This window comes from Ruditapes philippinarum, unplaced genomic scaffold (assembly GCF_026571515.1).
Source record: "Ruditapes philippinarum isolate M1 unplaced genomic scaffold, ASM2657151v2 ctg2492_1_1_1_1, whole genome shotgun sequence".
Classification (NCBI taxonomy): domain Eukaryota; kingdom Metazoa; phylum Mollusca; class Bivalvia; order Venerida; family Veneridae; genus Ruditapes; species Ruditapes philippinarum.
This window is the reverse complement of record NW_026863066.1, coordinates 64,242-86,485: the sequence shown is the minus strand read 5'-3', so window position 1 is coordinate 86,485 and position 22,244 is coordinate 64,242. Positions and strand designations below refer to the sequence as shown.

The following is a 22,244-nucleotide window of genomic DNA, read 5'->3' as shown; positions in this document are numbered from 1 at the left end:
GCATTGCCAAAAACCTTATAAATTTTGATTGGGGCTGTACTCTTACCAAAATATCTACAATAACACAAGGGTTGCATGAACATGGCATGAAATTTGTCTGACCTTGACTTTAGGAAAGCTTCCAAAATCTAATTCTTCAAATTCTATTCACTTACCACAAAATGATGGACATCTCCGTACTCAAGACTATCTGTTGCATATATCATGCCAGTTTTTGGGTGAACCATGAAAATTTTGGAATCATCTTTAGAGTTACGAATGTCAAAGGTCAATTCCCCGTTCTCTCCTTCGTCATCGTCCCATGCAAGAACTTGGAAAACAGGTATATCCAAACCCATGAACTCTGTGGCTGGGGTCTGTATCCGGTACAAACGTTTGTTAAATTTAGGTCGGTTATCGTTGTCATCTTCCACTTTGATGAATACACGGGTCTGGTAGGTTAAAGCCGGTTCACCATTGTCGGATACTGTAACCTGGAAATGTAAAAATAGATTTTTGAATGGATAATAAATCTCAGAAAAATGCATTTTTTTCTCTATCCCTGACAATGTGAGGAAGATTTAGAGACAATTAGGTTTCAAGAAAAAAACATTTTCTCATATAGAATTAGTGAAGATGGCATTTCGTTGCTCCAAGGCATAGAAAATGTGTTAACAGATCTAACTCTCAATAAATAAAAGGGCACCTGCAATAATTTAAGGTAGTCTGAGTCTGCAACTTTTTAATGGCACTTTCAGAACATAGACTAAACACATTAATTACATTTCGAATTATTTTTAGTATGGAACACAAACAAAGGTAAAAAATTTATTTTAATAAGACAATTTGAAATAATCATATAACCCAGGATTTACACCCTTAAATTTTTTCCTGAATTTTTTTTTTAAGTTATATTCATATACATTAAGATTAAGATTGGCAAAAACCCGGAGGGTCAACTGTAGGGTCATAGAAGTAAAATGTCCCTTAAATGGTTTGTTACAATACAGTAAATTATATAACATTCCCCAAAGCAGAAATAATGTGTTGCAATAATCATCTACTCTTGTTACATTAATGTGTGAAACTTTTCCCTAATTTGCCAAACCAACTTCTGTCACAGGAAAAATATTGTTGCTGTTTAATGAATCGAAATGGGTATCAATGACACACGGAGCCCTCCTGAACATGTTCCTATTGACAAACGGAACCCATTTAGAACCTGTCAAACAGCATGATTTTTATCGCTGCTTTCTTCCATACATTTGACCTTCAACAAAAAAGGTCAATTGAAATTAAAGCTAATCTTTTCTTTTTTAAAGAAACTCAAGATTTTATATATTTAGTTAAATGTTTTTTTTTGTTTTTTTGGTTGTTGTTCAACTTAATGAATATTTTTTGAGTATCAATAAAAAAGTCAATGTTTCTTGTCTTTCCCTTGTTTGAATTCTTTACAGAACTACTCACAATTTTATATGATTGTTAAAGTAAATGGGTCTATAATTTCAAGGATTCTTTTAGAGCAGTGCATACATTAATATATACACTGTAATGAGCATGTTACAGTATATCAATCAAGTTAATGAACACATGTATAATTTATATAATTCATATGAAGCGTTATTGACACAAACAAAAGGTTTTCAATAAAATATTCTCTCTTAAAAGCAGTTACGAACACATCTGTATAAACTTATGTTTTGTTTCTTATAATTCTGATATTTCAATTATTTCATGAACGATCAGATTTCTCACCTTTCTTACCTGTTCTACAACTATAATTCTGAAAATACATCAAGAATCTGCTCTACCCTTAAGTTTCATGTTTGTTCTTCTTTGATTATTAAAAAAGTACCGCTGATAATTATTCAATACATCATATTAATGACATCATAAATATTACCGCAACTTCAAGAACAAAGGTACGTATCAACAGTATCTCAACAAAACGGTCATGAAATTCATCGAGATAGGAATCTCAGTTTGTATTATGTACATCTTTCATGGTAACATAATTTTCACCTAATCGCACCAATCTTTCACGTTTTATCTGAACGGTCTTCAAGATTACATAAATTGAATATCAAGTTTTGTCAGTTCACAGTTACCTCAATTTTCCCCCTAGTAATAGACTTGTAATTCAACTGATAAGTTCTCAATTTTTCCAGATTCTTTTTTTCTTCTTCAGAAATGCTTTATGATATCTATTTTGTGGAGTCTAAAAATAGATTTTTGTAATTTGATTTGTGATTTGATATCTCCCAAATTGTGATGATGATTGAAATGAAATTGATGAAAACTCACATAAATAACTGTAATTTCTACATCTTGTAATTAGATTCAAATAGTAGATGATAAATCTTGAGCATGTCAGAAGCATTTTTATTTGCAATATTTGGTAATATTTTATCTCATCCTAATCAAATTGTAATGAAAATTGGATCCAAAATCCAAAAATATTCAAGCACTCTACATTTATTATTTGAAAACTGTCTTACAGCTAGAGTTGAATTGCACTGTTCAGATTTTTCTTAATTTCAATTTAAATTTTACAGATTCTAATTTAAATTTTAAAATTTATCTTCAGACAAAGTATTATTATGCCAGCTCTTTCTTTAAAAGCTAACATTAGTAACCTGAGAATTGTGTGACCCTACCCTGTGGGGTTGGGGTAATAAAATGCCACGGACAGGTGAAAATTGTTGCTCCGAGGGATTTAACAACAGACAACTTTATTGTGTTAAATAAATGAGAATTTCATAATCAGCCCCTCATCATCAATTTCGCTCACTTCATGCAGTAAATTTTGATCATAAACTTGTTGTGCAGTGCTCAAGGATTGCAAGCATTCCATAAATCACTGGACTAATGAAAATCAAGATAACATATCACTTTAGACTGGGTCACAAATTAGATGACAGATAACATATTGCCTTAGAATAAGTGACCAATAGAAATGACAGATGAATTATATGCTACCATTGACAGAATAACCCAATGAAAAGTAATCACCATAAAGATTTTAATGTAGCAAACAGTAAACCAAAAAGCACCTGTGGTCTGACCATATTTGCTGGAGGTGTTGACGTTATCCCAAGTTATGATAATTAATCAACTCATGTAACTATGTTTACAAGCCAAATATGGATCAAGTACATCTTTCCAACAATCCAGTGGCATTTTTATGATCAAACTGTTACACTAACCAGAAGCAGTCTTCATTTTTTATGACTTCATGTATGACCCCTGACAACTTTAATTGAAGCCAAGTAGACAGTGTAAATTAATGGCCAGCAAGATTATTAGCTTAGAAATATTGCACAAAACATAATTTTCAAAAACTTAGAAATTAAAAACACACAGGTAAAATTAAGCATATTAGACTTCTGTTTATACCTTTATCAGTGTTCAGCAAGTTAATAATGATCCAAAATGATAACAATATATATTTTAGAGACAGTTTTAATTATTCAAGTGAAGTGCTTACAGACACTTCTAATATATACTCTGCAAGACATCAATTTATAACACTTGATATCTCCCCACCCACACCAGTCAGACTCTTTGACTATAGCACTATACAATTTCAAACAAACTTTTAATAAAAAAAAAAAACCTGCAGAAAAATAACTCAATTAAACCACATGCTTACAAGTAAGACATCATTTCCCCAAGAATTAAAGACCCGCCCTATAGCATATGTTAAAAATGTGATTTAAAAATGCATACACCTGTAGTACAAAATTCTTTGAAACAGTCAAAATGTAAATATTTCAACCAATTAAAACTTCATTTTGGATTTTTTTTCTCACTTTTCTACCAGTCATTTTCCATATGCCCCTATCTAAATGAATGGAGGAAGACCACATTCTGTCAATATTTACACCTTAGATTAACCTATAAGTAAAAGAACAGGCATGTTAATTATCGCCAATGTCTCACACCATTCAGCCCAGCACGGTTACCCAATTAGCAAGCATAAACCATTCATACAGAATCCTGTTTCTGGATCATTTCTGACAGATGCTGGTCGTGTTGGTGGGTCTAAGAAATAAACATCTTTGAAATGCAATTGTATATCACTAAAAACAGAAAACATGAACAATAAATGAAAGGAAATTGTAGAAAATGTGCTTTCCAATACTGATCTTACTTCCCAAACCAATAAATCCATTCTCTGTGTAAACCAAGAAAAAAGGAAAAGAAGGTTAAATTTGAAAGATAACAAGTCTTTTGATGTTGGCCCTAAATATGATTAAAGGAATCAAAGATTCAGTTGAGAAAACTCTGGCATTGGCTATATGACTGACAATGGTGAGGATGATGTTAATGATGCTATAAGTGAAAGTTACAATGATAGTTCAGGAATGAATACTGACAAAATGACTGACAATTGTAAGAACCATGGCAATCATGATGTTATCAATAATATAAGTAACTGTTGAGTTACAATGATGACAGTTTTGGAAACAATGCTGACAGAAAGGACTGACAATGTTAAGGATAGCAATGAAAATTTTACTAATGATATTAATATCAATCATTCACAAAAGTGACAATGAAATTAACAATGCTGACAAGATGACTGACAATGGATTATGGTAAGGATGATGGCAATGATGTTATTAATGATCATTATAACAGTGACAATAATGACAATGCAATAAGTAATGCTAACAGAAGTTAAAGCACTGACAGTGATAATACAATAGATATTATTGCTTTATTTCAGGCACAAACCAGTATGAGTAGACCCTCTGATGTTCCTAAAGCAAGCTGGATAGCTTCTTCACATGAAAGAATGTCCAAAGTCTGAAGCGGGGATTGATTTCTGACAATTATGTTATAATAAACACACACAAGAGGGATTAAGTTTACTTGATGATAATAATAATCATGCTGATAAGATTCAAAGTCAAATATAAACAGGCAAAAGCAAAGCATATTTCTTGGAAATCTTGAATAGACATCTTCCTTGCATGAGTACATAAACCTAAATGCATCATAAATTATTCTATTAACAGACCCTATTTAACTGCATATTTTACTTTCATAAGTTCAAAGGTTCATCTGCGAGCAATTTCATTTCTGATTTTTACCTGCCACCTCTTGCTATGCTTCAGATATCTTTTTCAATGAACCAAAGACAGTTTCTTCCCAGATTTCTCCAACTTTCTCCACTATCATTTTTCTAAATTTTGCAAGAGGTAATTGCCTGTAATCGAAAGTGTTCACATAAATCTATTTTTTGTTCAATTCTTTTTTGCTTGCTACACTTGATGTCTTTCTAATGGCTGTTTCACAGGTTGAACAGTTGCTGTGGTGATGTTTTTGTCTCCCCCTTCTCAAAGTTTGTTAATGTAGTGGCTAATGGAGATCAAAGGTTTTCTGTTCGCTCACTCAGTAGTGAAAAAACAACTGTTTTCCACAATCTATCAAAACAGATTTTATATTTAAGATACCAGGGCTGTTTGTTCTGAAAGACCTCTGACAAGGAGGTATTTTCTGACCTTTGCTATTTGTAATTGACCTTTAAAATTCATTATCATTAAAAATATATATAGCCTAAATGTTTTCTATGACCTCATACTTACAAAAGGCATCTTAATCCACAGGTTTCTTAATAATAATCAAGGTAATGATGATCATAATCCAGATAGGTATCTTATGTTATAATACATAATTATATTCGGATATTTTGTTAGAAAAAAATGTTTTTTATAGCCACTGCTCCATTTATGGCTTAATAATTTTGCCATGTTGGGCAACCTTACACATTGCAATTTTTGACAATTTTAAAAATTTCACTGTCAAGGCCAAGTATGCAAAATTTTGTTAAAACTTATAAATTGAAATCATTCTTCCAATGCTTGTGTGCTAAGTATTTTATTTCCATGTTTTATTCATGTAAAGCTAATACGATATGACTGCAGCTTCGGTGATTATTCAAAAAGCTGTAGAAACCTTCATAACATAATATCAATGTTATTTTCATTTTCACATGTTCTCTTTAACCATTTTTTTGTTCAGAAGTCAATAGGTTACCATAATTTTTATCCCTTAAAAACCTCTTACAATAGTAAGATGATTAAAGCCATTCAATTCTCTAAAAATCTTGTTTGGTAATGTAATAAAATGGTAAACAATCTTGTATGTTTACAACATTATAGAAATATCTTTGACTTATTACAAAGAAAACATGCATTATTTTGACAGCATGCATGCATGACTGGTATACATAGCTTACAATGCTAGCATACTTCATGGAAATAACATCATGCTTCAGTGACAATAAATTTGTTATTCACCATAGAGTGTGCAATAACCTGGAGATTACATCATCTAAATATATTATAACATGACGCCAATACTGCACCATGCAATGTCACTTAATAGCCCGCATTACATGATACGTATCCGATATTTTTGTTTAAAAGCTCCTTAAAACAGATCATTAATGCATTTTTTTCATATATAATTAAAATACGTACATATGGTTTTAATAATATTGTATGTAATGTTTCTACTTTGAACAATAAGAAACAAGTTAATACAAAAAATAGTTTATGTGATATACATGTAAACAATAAAAAGACTTCGTATTTCTTTAATTACAGATACAGTTTCTCTTTGTGTAAGAACAGAAAAAGCTCGCATTTGTTTATTCAAAACATAAGCATCAGAAATTTCAAAGGTATAGTAAAGCTCATATATGCTATCATTACAACTATAATATACTAAGTTTTGCTGAACCTGAATGTCATAAAACAAATTTAATTAAGAAAAAAAACACTCAAAAACATTTAGTAAAACTAGGCAAACTAAGTGCATAATTCCAAGTTGATGAAAAAAGCATCATAAAAAGTGAAATACTTGATTGAATTAAACAAGAATTTTTCACATATTATGTAGGAGTAAATTACTTTAACACACATTGTTTCCCCAACTCTACTTTGAACAGTATCTGCTATTTCTGAAACACCATGACGAGGGCTCATAACAAACTTTCATAATTTTCAATTGAATGCTAGTGTACTAGGATCAAAAATCAGAATGAGTGTTTACTTGTTTTCACAGGTACCCAAAACATTTGAATTTAAGCCAGGTAATTGCATGGTTTTATTAATCTGATATCAACATTTGAATAGCCAACAAAAGCAACAAGCCATAGTGTGAAACAGTAATTCTTATTAATCAAAGATCTCTAACAGAGAATAACTTGGATTAGCGTTATCTGAGAGACTTTTATAGGCATGGCTGTTGTCTATGCTTCAAAGTTTACAACCAATTCCAATCTCTTTTTTTTGTGTAAATTCTTTTTCTCTCTTTGTTCAATTCAGCATTAATATAAATTGTTAGTGTGCCTTAATTCCAATCTCTTTTTTTTGTGTAAATTCTTTTTCTCTCTTTGTTCAATTCAGCATTAATATAAATTTTTAGTGTGCCTTAATCTTTGATAAGTGAACACTAATAAGTGTTGCATTGCATACTACATAATGTTTTTAGTTTCATAATTACACAATTATGAAAATGCCAACTTTGTATCAAATATTAGACACTGACAACGAATATCATTATTTTACAAAAATGTATTGTCATTTTTTTTTATTTATTGTATTTTACACTTTTTTTTTCTTCAGTTAATTTATAATGTCTGTAAAACAAAGCCTTTTAAAATCTGCATGAAAATTCCAGGCAAAATGAGGTTCTTAGAGCATTAAAGTAGATCAAACAAAAATATATGTCAATATTCAAAAGCCAAACTTAGAAGAATAATTATCCTTCATAATTAATTTATAATTGTAGTAAACAACTTATTTCAATCAATATTTGCAACCTTCATCTATTGTGCCTTGTTTTAGATTTTATCCACAGAAGACAAAACCATATTTCCTGGACTAATTACACACCCTGTAACTCAATTCTTGCACAATAACCTATCTAGGAAAGCCAGACAGCAATTTGTTATATATTTTTCTTCCAGACTACTTATAGACCTTATTTGAAAACAATATTCAGACAACCTGAAATTTCACTTAAGTTCAAAATACAGAACATGAGTTGAGCAATAAATTTGAGCCATTTCTCCAATTTTCACACTAAGAGATAAATAATATCAAGTCTGTTAGACCACAGTTTCCAATTATGTATTTCTTCCAAGCATTAAAGGGGTTTCTGTTACATTAAGATAAATTTTTACATTACTCCTTCCAAGCACAACCAATAAATTTTCCATCAACAGCGAATGCCCGTAATTAGACATCTTCTATCAAATTGAGGAATGCATTCCTATTTAAGGAAACCCTCAACAGATGGTAATTCTGAAAACAATTTTCCGAAAATCAGTTATGTATTGCAAGCCATGTCTCTAATTCCAATACATCCAAGATGCTCTGGATGACTTCTGGCCAAGTTCAAAAGTTCACGATGCATCCTTATAAGTCTTTGCTCATAAATGGACATATTTGTATGCATTACATGAAATTATAGCTCAAAGGAAGTAAATGATTTTGCATGCAGAAATAGCTGGCAGCCTTTCAGATGAAAGTATTTTTTTAATATTTCCCTTTATTAAACAGCATAGGCTAATTAAGACTAATTTACCTTATGCAATTTAGTGGGGTCATGGCCCAGTGGTTAACACACTAGACTAAAATTCTAAGGATTCCTGTCTGTGCTGGTTCAAACCCCATCAAGTAACTCCCAACCTCATCAACTTTAACGAATTCTTTATAAACTTAAAGTTCAAAATTATTCAAGTAAAAAGAATGTTCAACAAATTTCTATAGAAAATCTGTATCTGAACATAACATTGCATGCAGTTAGTTTTGTTTTTTAGTTTCTAAATTTTCAATCTAATTAGAGAAGATGTGTTTCACATATCATGGCATGCAATGAATGTTTTGTTTGCATGATAGCAATCAATAAACATGACAATGACTTAAATAATGAAGGCATTAAACTTTCAACAGAGTGTCAGCCGAATGAATGCAACAGGCTAAACAATTTGGAAAACAAGAGCTATTGATAGGACCGACTGAGCTCAACTTTTCTCAGTGATTTGATAGTAAAACAAGAGCCAGGATAATGTAGAATTTTCCAAGGTCATTAAAAATGCAAATATTCTAAGCAAAACAGTATTTGATGGAGAATGAAAGACTTTTCTATGTGTAAGCATCAAAATATTCATTTTGCATTGGAAATAAGAACCCTGCAGCAAAAGGAAATAAATATCCAGTCTGACAGGAAATATAAGTACCTATTCTGAAGAGAAACAGAATGACCAGTCAGCTGACAATTCAAAATGGCTGCAAATTGTTCTATCACCATGTCCAATGGTTCTGACAGCTGAAAGCCATTGGTCAATGGATCAATACGGAGTCAGAGAGCCAGCTGTAAGCTAAATCTGCCCACATATCTCCGCTAACTTCCTCCATAATTCAATATTTTCTTCAGTATCCAAGAAGCTATTCATCTGTTTTCTTTGCATTAGATTATATGTTCTTCAATTCTTGAAATAAACCCATGTGCTAACCCATATTTTCTACAACTCTAGAGTGTGAAATAAAGTTGTTACTCTCTTCACTTATTACTCTCTTCATTTCCTGATCAACATCAGGTTTTTTCAAGAACTGACCAAATCAATTTTACATTTTCCAAAGACTTTTTACCATATATAGAACAATTATGTCTACACTAGTTTACAAAACAAGAAATTTACTATCAGTTAAATTAGGGAAAAAGGAGCAGTGATTGACGACTATGCTATTGACGGCTGAACAGTTGCCTGCTATAGTTAAAATCAACAAAATCAACAGTACAAACTGAATTCTAATTTAAGTCAATCAGACAAGCAATAAACAAGCACAACTGAAATTTTCTGTAAAACATAACCAAGTGGTATGTACAAAGTTACTTGTCATCGAAAAACTTGTCCGTGTTTGGTGATGTTCCAATGCATAAGGCTGGATTATTCATAGCAATTTATGAACAATCGAGAAAAATTTGCTGTGAATCACAAGTTCCTCATGGGACGGTAACGGCTCTCTGCTTTATAAGTACGTAACTTAATTACCGGGAATAAATGAAGTTTGCGAACAACACTCAATATAGTAATACAGTCTATCAAATTAGCCCGGCAGACAATCAAGCAACAAAAAATATAAATGAGTGGAGCAAATAAAATTTTACACTGATTGAATAATTATTTATAGTAGCTTTAAATGTCTGAGGGAACAAAACTAAGGTTGGAAAAGGATTGATTTCTATTTTTGATCTATCTATCAAAATATAATATTACGGTACTAAAATGTCTTAGTTATCATTTTTCGAAATTATTTTCTTACATCATTCAAACTCATTAATCGTTTTAAACTGACACCATAGAATTTAAATCAATAGTTATTTCAGGTGAAACTATGAAAGGAGAACAAACTTTTCCTGTTTTTGCAATGATATTTTCCGATCAGAAACATCACAAATTGATTCCGGACAAGCTCCGACAAAAACGAGATTGAAAATGCCAAAAAGCTTTTTCTGGATAAGTTCTCAGTATTTACAATCTGATGTCTAAACATGAGGTGAAAGTAATCAATTTATCAAACTTGCATAAGAAGAACATCATCTCTTGGCACAATAAATACACGCTTTCACTATTTTTTTGTTATTTACTTTTCTTGCCAGAGAACAAAAACGGTGCGTAAAGCAGTCTTTGGAATCTCTGACCAATGGGTAATAAAGCAAAATGAAACATATAGTCTGATATACAAATAACTTGCAGCCACTGAATAACTGAGATTCAGATAAAGTTTCAGGTACAATTATATGGCATATATTCTGATGTATTATTTGTTTATGTTAGTAGCAAGATTGTGCAGCAAGGAGAGTGAGGAAAGTGATTTTTCTTGCCTTGTCCTGTAACAGTCCTATATTTTTTGTAATCTTTCTGGTTGCAAAGGTTTATCACTTTCGATTCCAGCAGTGTAAATGGTTGAAATTTCAGAGGCAGCAATTGTGTTGTTTTTTTTGGTTAACATTTTTAACTGCAATCATGCAGTGAAACTTTGGGGAGGTATGCTCTTTGTAGACTCAGATCTTCTTCACTTCTGTTGTTTTAATACGATTTACCACAGGTATAATACAAAGATCAAAAGAACAAGTATAACGAACTAATTCTTCAGTAAATCATCAAAGAACTAGTTTTTTGGATATATTTTCACTTGTTTTTTCATAACCATGTGAACATTAAAAGAGTGGGTGTTCATGAATTTTGATGAAGTAAGAAGCATTATACTAAACTTCTTTCGACATTGTGATAATACCGGAATCTTTTCAATTAATACAATCATGCTTAATTGGTTACTCTACAGAAATGATCAACTTGTTCCTAATATATCTGATGCAAACATTGAAGGTAATGCAAAATGTAACTGGTTTATTCCAATTTTTGTCAATGAAAAAAAAATCCCCATTTTTACAAACATACATATGGTAGTCATTTGATAATAAAGACCTCCAAAACAAAAACTGCAACATACCCTATGAACTTGTTACGTTGGATGAAGGAAATAAAATTCTTCATAGCAGATCTGTCAAATGTATAGAAAAGATGTAGCAGAGAATCAATAGATGTGAAAATAAACAGCAAGAACATGACCAATACAAAACCCTACCAACAACCCCCTAGATTACCATCAAGTTTCAATTATGATTTTCATGTAGGTGTAAATGAGTTCTGGTGTTTGGACAATGTTCTGTCTATGATTGCATTAACATAAACTGAGAGGCCATCATCATACTAAATTAATTTTCAAGAAATTCTCACTGCTTTCTGCTGATATGAAATCAGAGGAAACAAGTTTCTCAGAGAGTTAGAATGTATTATCAGTAAGCAAAAAAGGTTTGAGTGTTAAATGATGAACTATGTTTATGAATAGAAATAATTGTAGCAAATGCCAGATTGTCAGCAAGTATAATCATTATTAGCAAGGTGTATAAATGTCAGTAAATTTGTTCATCATCATCATCTTCTGGTATGCTGATATTATAAAGTTAATGATGATGCTGCTGCTGATAACGATAATGATGATGTAGATGATGGCAATGATGATGATGCTGCTGTTGCTGATGATAAGTATGATGATGATATTAATGGTGGTGGTGGTGCTGCTGATGATGATGATGATACTGATGATAAAGATGATGACAATGATGGAGCTGCTGCTGATGAGGATGATTACAAAAATTACAATGGCTTCAGTGCTGCTGCTGATTATAAGGATGAAGGATAAGAAATTGATTGCATATAATTGCTGCTCCTGCTGTTCATCCTGATCCCAATGATGGGAATGACAAAAAATATCATAATGTTAATGATTTTGAATAGAAGTTGCTAGAGATGTTATAATAATCTATATTATAAACCAAAGGGCAAATTATTAATAGTAAAATACCCAAATACAAAAAAAAAAATACAAAAAAATTCTTAAATATTAAAAGTTTTTTACATAGATGAAGGATCCTACTTTTGCCCAAGAGTTTACTAACAGTCTCCAATAATAAGCTCATAAAATTCTTAGAAAATGCAGACATAATTATTTCCGAGAAAAAAATAATAACGTAAGCCTTATTATCCAATTTCCCAATTTATCATCGTACTAATTCAAGAATATTAAAAACCTAAATCTAAAGTAACAAAATAATACTCCAAATCCTCTATGATACAGGAAAATGTTAATCTTTTTCCACAGTAACATTCTCTACATTATTACTGGAACATCAGAACTGCTTTCTGATGATTATAACACAGAAAAAATATACTCTTGCATAATTAAGATCTTTTTTGGAAACCCCGTTAACAAATTCTACAACAAAATTATCTTACGTTTTTTATTACCTACACAAATTACTTGCACACCATGCAAGCCGTTCATATAAACACAAAGTGAACCACACTAACTTTATAAGCAACATTGAAACCATCAGTTATTCTAGAAGAATGTGGGATAAAAAAACCTGAACAGATTGCTATTAGAACAAATAAAGCAAATAAAACATCATTCAAAGGAATGCAATACAAAACTTAGAGGCAACTCATCTAATGCAAGCTTACAGAAAACTGAACTTTTCATAATTATACAAGCACACCTTGGACATGAACTTATGCAGCCTGAAGATATATCACTCTGGCAACAAAGATTATATGTTTATTTTATATACTAAATACAAATAAATGAGTATCAGGAAAATGGCCTTGTAATAAATGTGGTCTCTTACTATTCCAACAGGTCTTGGTCTAAAATTAAACTAGAAATTTGACTTCTTAATGGAATAAGTCATTTAAAGCTTAAAGAACAGCTGCAGATAAGAAATACCATTTTCTAAAGTCATGTGGAAATTCTAAAAAAAATTCCCCTTTTGTTCCATTATTAATGACATGATCTAACACTGAAGTCCCCACCTGATTGTTACATTAATGACAAGATGGAATTCCTTACAACACAAACAGTTAGTGAGACAGAGTCAAGTTCACTTATCCTCGATCTTAGACGACTTGAATATGCTTTTCCTCTGCAAATTTCCTAATTCACCACACAAAAAAGTAAGCCCAGTCACCTATTTTCATTCTATTCCGTTCTTAGACATCACAAATTGCCTTTTCAAACCATTTACCAACATTGGCAGAAAAAGTCAAGCCAAGTCCACTTAATATCTTTCTAAGAGTCTCCTTGTTCTTCAATTTCATTTGAACAATCTGCAGTATCTTAAACAATCGTCTGAAATGGACAGTTTTTCATGAAAAAAAAAATGTCTAAATTGCCATTATCTATTACCCATGTGGAGGCTTATGTAACTTGTAACTAAAATACTGGCCTCTATACTGATTGGATCTAATTTCATTTAAAAGTAAAATTGTCTGCAGACACAATCTGCTGCAGTAATATATCTCAGAAATAGAAAATTAACATAGACCTCTCAAATAGCAGATGACTATACGTTTCTGGATTCTAGACGAGCCGAGAAACAACAGATTTTTCTATAAAGCTAATACTGTAATACCAACAAGATGTTACTTCTATTTTAGATGTAAGAATAGGGTGCAATTACTGGAATTTAAATATCAGTTCTAATAATAATTTTTATATTTTTTCTGTCATTTTTCAAGTGATTTCATTGGTCGAAGCATAAAATTTGATCATAAAAAAACACCAGATTTTTTTACATATTCATTTCATGGAAAATTTGCATTCATGGAAGATTGCATGAATATGAGTCCTCTGAAAAACAAAAATTAATATTTCTGAATATTTCCGGTATTTTGTATTCTGTTCTACGAAAAATGATATCTTCTGACATAATTGAGTGTAAACGGTTGTCTTTAATATTCTACCTGTTAAACACGTTTATTGTTATGTTTAACAAAAAATGACTGGGACTGACAGATAGGATGGTGATGAGTGTGAAGGCATGCATCAACACGAAGGAAACGCATGTAGTTCGCTGACATTAGTTGTGAATTACCTACTGAGACAAGTACTTGTGTTCCTTTGAAGTTTCCATGGGCGCGATATTACAAGATGCTATAAGAAGCTTTACTGGTATTCCGGAATAATTTCGCTCAATTTATAAGTCCGATTACATTTACGTTAATAATGCTGCGAGTGTTATTTTTCATTAATGATTTCGCCTCACTAAGCTAATTTCAGCGGAATGAAGGAGGTTAATACTAAATATCATACTGCCATCATCTAAGCAGAAAGAATTATGAATGTTACCATTGTAATTATCATAACACTTGAATCTACACGATACAATTACACATGGCCTTATTACATACACAGCAAACGCTGCAAACTTTCATCTGCTTCATGTATTTTTAATTTTCATGAAAAAAGTTTTTAGCCCTTATACTTTTACTGTTAATTGCCCCTTTTTCAAATATTACACATTCTTTGTCTGTTCTTATTCTGTGTTTGTATAATATCATAGGTCACATGATCATATTTATTGTCCATGTAAATAGACATAAAATAAATACGATGACACTACAAACAAACAATCGGATATTTATATTTCATAATAAACCAAACATTCTTATTCAATGTGACCAGACTGACTTTCACACACATCATTAAAGCCTAGGTCACAAATAAGAAAATGCCGCCGGGCGGCGTCTGTTTCTCCAAAAAATCGCAATATCGGCCGGCGTCCGTCCGGCGGCAGTGACTATCGGACGGCAGCAGCTGAAAATTTTGCTCATCGGGCGGGCGCCTTCGAGTTTTAAGTAATACTTAAAAGCTAACGGCGGCCGGACGATAATTTTTGGGGTCACTGAGTATAAATATCATCGAGCGGACATCGTTCGGTCGCCGGGCGGCGACCGGGCGATGATTTTTTTGATCGGGCGATTTTTTGTTCTACTAAAACAGCGTCCGATTTAAAAGGCGTCCGGGCGGACATCGGCCGGGCCCCGCCCGGTGCCTGAATAGAGCTAAGTAGTCAAACGATTATCGCCCGGTACCCGGACGATTCATGTACAGGCACCGGGCGGTCATCGTTTTGTCATCCGGCGACCGGGCTGCTTGTGTTTGTTGTAATTTCAGCTTGAAGAAGTTGTAATTGCCTCAAAAATATATTTGTGAATTTCTTTTGAATACTAGTAAACATGAATTTTTTCTTCAATGTCAATGCGAATGTCTGATTGATTTTCGCCTTCTACGGTCTCGATACTGGCCGTTGGTGACTCGTTGTCAACAACACGGACCAACTCCTTGGCCTTCCCCTTGGCTTTGGCAGCTGACTTCTTTGCTGGCATAATTACAACTGGCTGATTTATCTAGGATGTCATTAAATGTAAAGTCATTGTCGCCCGGCGCCCGCGCGGCAACCGTCCGATTCACTTTTAAATCGCACAGGCTCCGTACGGACATCGGGCGGCGACCGCCTGATCCGTTCAATTCTTTCTGTAAAATCCACTCGGCAAAAATCGCCCGACGACTGTTTCATTCGTGACCACGCAAGGTATCAGATTTAAAATCGCCCGGCGTCCACGACATCAAAAAATCTGCCGATTTTATAAAAATCGTTTAATCGGACGGCGCCCGTTTTATTTGTGACCTAGGCATAACCCAGACATTATAACTGCATTATATTACCCCATTAAGGTAATTACACCAAACACCTATCTTGACCGAACTTTCAGACATTCATATACCCCCATGTCATAATTATCCCCGAAACCATTTATGTTACACTTAAAGCATGCAACAGATACACCATTTTCGCTTTCGACCAATTAATTCAAGTATTATTCTAATGTAATAGATTGTTTGTAAATAATTTTGTACACATTTTGTTACCTCACTAATTACAAGGACCAGCTAAATAGTCCAGATGACAGGTTCAAATCAGGGAGATCTATATTCCTCCCTGGGGATAAATCTGGATATATAACATTATCATAAACTTGCTACTTTACTAAGGTCACTCTATACATCATAGCATAGACATTATATAAACAGTCCTCAATAATCAAATCATGCAGAAATTATAGAATAATAATTACAACAATTACAGGGATAAATATTGTTCCAACACTTATTCATAAATAAAGCCCACATAAAATGATAGCTTAATTGATTATCTACATATCGGTTGATAAAAACTTTATTACAACCGAATCTCTTAATTAGTCACCGTAGGGAAAAATTTACATGTTTTACTTATACATTAATTTTAATTATACATATTAATTAATATCATTGTAATTAATTATGCATTGAAGAAGTCACATAGCAATCAAAATGTCATGTTCTACTTATACAAAAACGATCAGTTAATGTTTCAATTGAATCACCATTGTTTATCATTCATTTATGTATTAGAGGCCTAAAAGTTTCATCGTTCAAGGACGGACCTTGAAGTTTGCATTTTTTTACTCTTTTTCTAAGTGAAGTGGTTTTGATTGCTGTTCATTTCTGCATAAACAACTACTAGACCATATAAGTAAACATTCCTACTTAATGATACAGGAACTTAAAATTCAAGTTTTCAGTGACTACTTCCAATTTAGTTTCCAGACCATGGTTTTAAAAAAGTAATTAAATTCTCAACATAATACTTGGCTGTTTGTGGTAACTTCACACCCAGTTAAGTCTGTAGAGTTTAAAAGCTAAATTATCATGCTACATGAACTTTCCCTGGTTTAAAATCCCCTCAAAATGTGTCCAAGCCCTTTTTAAGCTGTTTTTATTAAGGAAGATTGTCACATGCAACCTCTAAATGTAATAAATTCATTAGTTAAGTAAACATTAGACTGTGCCACTGTCAGTCTGCCAATGTCATCTTGTTCTATCAATAATCTTCTCATTAATCATAGGACCAGTCTAAAATCAACATCAGTCAGAAGCTTGACTTTTGAAAGACAGTATGACACTGAGGAATTTAGTAATTGTTGAGAAATGAGGCATTCTAGTAAGAAACAGAATATATCAATTATGTTACTATTACCATATCTTTTACTATAAACAATTAGGAAATAAAAACTTTAGCAGCCAGAGGATGTGCTTAATTGGAAATTGGAAGTCCTTCAGCATTTAGAAAGAAAATCAAGGCATGAAAATTGTAGGTCATTAAAACAGTTACAATTAATGTGACTTGAATGACTTTAAGAAGTTGAAAAACAACTAAATCAACATTGTGGACTTACAAAATTTTTAGGGCAAACATGATTCCTTATATATTAAACTAACTGACAAAAGCTCCCTTCAACATTGTGGGTTTCCAAAATTTTTAGGGCAAAACCATTCTATAACTGACAAAAAGCCATAAGTTAAATTAATGGTACTTTTATTGCGACCTAACGACCTAACGTATTACAAATTTTGAAGAAAAGCATCCTCAGACAGCTTGATTTTCATAATAACAATATTATGTTTGCATTTCTAATAAGCTAGCTCTCCTATTTTGGAGGCTCGTTAACACTTCAAAGCCATCCTAAACCCATTTACATCTATTATAAAGACACCTTGCTAAATTCTTTGAAACTTGTCCAAATTGCCTTTTCAAAATAATGCAAAAACCACTTTCCATATCATTCTCTATTTTTTTAAATATCAGTGTCGTCTGCACGTGGTTTAACAGAAGATAATGTATGCCTGGTGACAGTGTCGTCTGCTTGTTTGTTTGTCATCTGCTTTCATCCTTCTGTTATAAATTTTGGTGACCATAGAATTATGGATGAGTAGTGTCACTACAAAGACGAGGGATTACAAGCAAACCCCGTGACCTTCGATGTCTTACGCCAGTTCATAGCCTCGAATCGGCTTCATTAATTAACAGGCCTTTTCTCTCTAAACATGACTAATGATTCTTGTCTTAGAGGCCATTGTCTATCTTTGTCCTTTTTGATGGTCAATATTTAATGTCATCATCCTCTTAAGGGAATTCATATCTTACAATTTACCCTCGGGATAATGCACCAAATTTATGTGAAGAGAAAATTACAAAATGTTTAACTAAATGTGTTTGCTGTATATTTTTGAATTCGAAATTGATAATGTTTAAACTGCAGAGTTTAATTATCCTAATACTAAATAAAGAGCACAATTACAGTAACAACTTTTAAATTCTCCTCCGCTTCAAGATCATGCGCAAAGACAGACACCAAAATACCCAAAATCCAACAACGTGTAAATAAGTAATCAAAGCACATTAAGCGTGTTCAATTTCTCGAATTCTCTTACTTCAGACTATCGCATTATAATTATTAACCTGTTGCATTGTGAGCAATGAAACAAGCGTACTTTTTGCGTGCATCATGCAAGCGCCCCAATTACCCAACCGGAAAATGTTGTAAACCACGAGATTGGTATCTATTACAATAAAACACAATCAGTGTTTGTTCATGATTTAGGTAATGTTTTTGGATTTACTGTACAATGCAGCCACTTGTTGAAGTTTGATTCTATTAAGATGATTATAACAATAAAACAATAAAGATTGCCGAGGTTTTTTTTAAAAATGCTTTTTATCGCCTTCCAATTGCGATGCCAGGAATAGATATTCCACTTATTATGTCTGAAATTTAAGCCTGATAGACTAGGTAGAGATAATGATTCACATATAATACACAAATTCAATAAATTCAACACCTGAGCTACAATTAAAACATTTTGATTGATTCCATGAATTTTGTTATTGTTCAATTTCATTTTCCTCTTTATTTTAATCTTTGTGATGAATTTACAGACATATATATGTATACCCAGATACCTAAAGCTAAATAAGTGGATTCTGAAATAAGATTTAATTTTAAAGTCAAATTGCAAAACTGTTGGATACATAAAAGATTTGTTCCCGTTTTTTGCCTTGATGGACAATCACATATCGCTTCTAAAAATAAATCCAATCTAACGGCAGCATTAATTTTAGTCTTCTGATACTTAAACTATCAGTTGTCAAGACAGAAAATGAATAGATATCAGAAATAACTTTTAGCCAATACATTTATGGATGTCTTTAAATTTAAAAGCTGAAATCAAAATATGACATTTCAAGTCACAAAATTATGGTAATCAATTTAATGTCAACCATAGCATCCTTCATTAAATGTAAAACAAGCACCCTTTATGCACGATGAGCATGCAGAGACATCTTAAGTTTTAATGCAAGAATCCCACAAGTTCCTGTTTAAACATGTAGAAAATTACAAACTCAGGCATACATTTTAACATATTGAGTGAAAATCTTGAAAAACAGAAATTAAAGAAAAATCCCTCAGGAAATTGCGAGCAATAAAACTGTTCAAACATGGAAACTCATAGAGAATATAATCAATTGAATATTTCCAGGGATGTAACATCCTGAAGAAACATGATTCCAACTTAAAGCCCAGCATGTAGCAATGATGAATGCCTTCATAATTAAATTTCAGGTGGGTGGGGGGTTTGTCACAGAAGAAAATTCAATTTTCTCCCTCAATTTTTCTGCACAAGATATTTTTTTCAAATTTGCTCTTGATTTTCTCTTTTTTTTTCTATTAAGGAAGTGTTTTCCGATTTGTTCCCATACACAAGTTCATGCATTAAAACTTACGAAAGGAATATTAAACAATATTGAACATAGCTAAGAGCACGATGTATATCAATTACAATGGCTTAGTCTTTATTACTCAAAAAACTTTGCTCGCAAGTCCTGTTTTATTGTTACTCGGCTGATCTTATCGCCTAAAAATACAATACTATTGAGGTCAGTGTCCTGATAACATCAAACGTCCATATGTGGTCTTAAATATTCGTGCATCATTTCATTGTATGATTAATGAAACCTTGCGTTTTATATTTCCCTTTTCTCTCTTAAAGTACATGAACCTTGAATAAAACAGGAATTTTCTGATACCAATCATGCAGAAATATTCATGCAATCCCTCAAAAGAGTAGAAAAACAAACATAAACTAACATTCTTGAAACCATTGTCACGAGAACTAGTGTTAATATATAGTCAATATTTCAATAAAAACTTGATATAATACAAAAACAAAATTTCCCCCCACAAAGCAGAGCGATTTCTCTTCCTTAAAGCCATCATCAAAATGTACATCTGCTTGTCATTTTTGCATTTATACTCCTAGTTAAAACTCCTAAATATTTTAAAATCAGGCAAACAATTAAAATAATTGTTGAGGGCTATAGTCTGTAAATCTTCTGGTTATGTAGTTTAACTCTTATACTATGATGAATATATATGTCAGGGGATTTTAATTTCAAACTGTCCACTTTGAATTTGAAAGATAGAAGTACTTATAATTATGGTCAGACTGCAACGTACGTTGGTAGGACACTCAGGTAGCATTAAAGACAAAGCCTCTTACTGCAAGCAGTTGTTGGATATACCATCAACATTGTGTAACTTTCATTTATATCATAAGATATTTTTTAATCATAATTATCAACATTTCTATTCATACAACTCACATATATATAAACATTTTATATAATAATAGTCAAATTATTATTTATGAGTGAGTTTCATTTAAGTGTTTAGAAATTACTTTATGGCAACCTGACAAAATTATTAACATTGGGAAGAGAAAACCCTACACCAGTTAACAGATGGGGGAAATTAGAAAACTTATACCACCATAGGGTCTGTAAAATGGTGTTCTTTATCATTTCTGACATTTTACTTGTTCATTGTGTACCCATAACTTGTCCATAAGAGACGCTATCTAGACATAGTTAAAAATTATGACTTGGATGTCTGCAAAATATCTTCATAGTCTGCAATTGACTCTAAATATATCAACATAATAGCAGATACATGTATTTAGTTCACAAAAACCTAAGAAAATTGTTGAAGAATTTAAACTATGACAAAGTACCTTTAAAGTCAGAAACAAATTACAACTTTTTTTATTAAATTCTTTCTTTGAATTTCCTTTGTAATTTCAGTCCCCATTTAACAAAGAATATGCTGCAAGCCTTATTTCTTATGCCTCTTTTAAGTGCATGCTGATTATGAATTGTGCTAATTCAACGTAAACCGATTTTCTATACTTATATATTCAATTGTTTCTTATTTTCTCCTCTATAATTTGATAAAACCGTCCCATTTTCTCTCGCCCCCTCGCAATTTCCTACACCTTCCATCGAATCACCACTTTAAGAAATGTGAGTCAATCACCAGAAAATCAACTGGTAATCAAATCATCCCCTTAATGATACAAGAAATTACCCTGAACTAATCACTATCATTATTGCCAACAAGTACCTTTGATTCTGTACCAGAATGAGGAAAAAATTGCCATTTACATCCATTTGTCTTGTACGGCTGTTTCAATCAGGCTTTTTTTTATTGCCAGTCCGAACTCTTTAATCTTTTGACATTTTCAACTGTTGAATTTGTATGTTTTAAGCTAATTTGATTTTATAACATCATAAACCATACATATTGGCAAATTGAAACAATTTAAAGGTGTTCAAAATTGTTTTTGTCTTACTTTCTTGACAAAATTATTATAAATATTCTGCACTTAAAAAGTCTAAGTTAACACTTGTTAACCTATATGCTTACAGTCACGTCTCCCTCCCCTCGGAAACATTCAAAACTTAACTTCACATAAAGTTCAAAACTGTTTACAATATTCTGCCAGATACAATCTTGAAACATCGGCTTCAATTGCTGTAATAATACCATCTGTCTACTGGAAACTGATGCAGAATCCACGTTATTTATTGTACAACTGGAATTTCCATCTGGACTAATA

General features: G+C 32.1%; 1 protein-coding gene across 1 annotated transcript in view; it reads right to left on the bottom strand.

The window, feature by feature from the left end:
- The window catches only part of LOC132721038 (protocadherin Fat 1-like), a 147,096-nt gene that overhangs the window by 62,275 nt on the left and 62,577 nt on the right, over positions 1 to 22,244 (bottom strand). Inside the window, 1 exon segment of the mRNA XM_060705285.1 lies at positions 156 to 473. Coding sequence (XP_060561268.1) covers positions 156 to 473 — 318 coding nt within the window.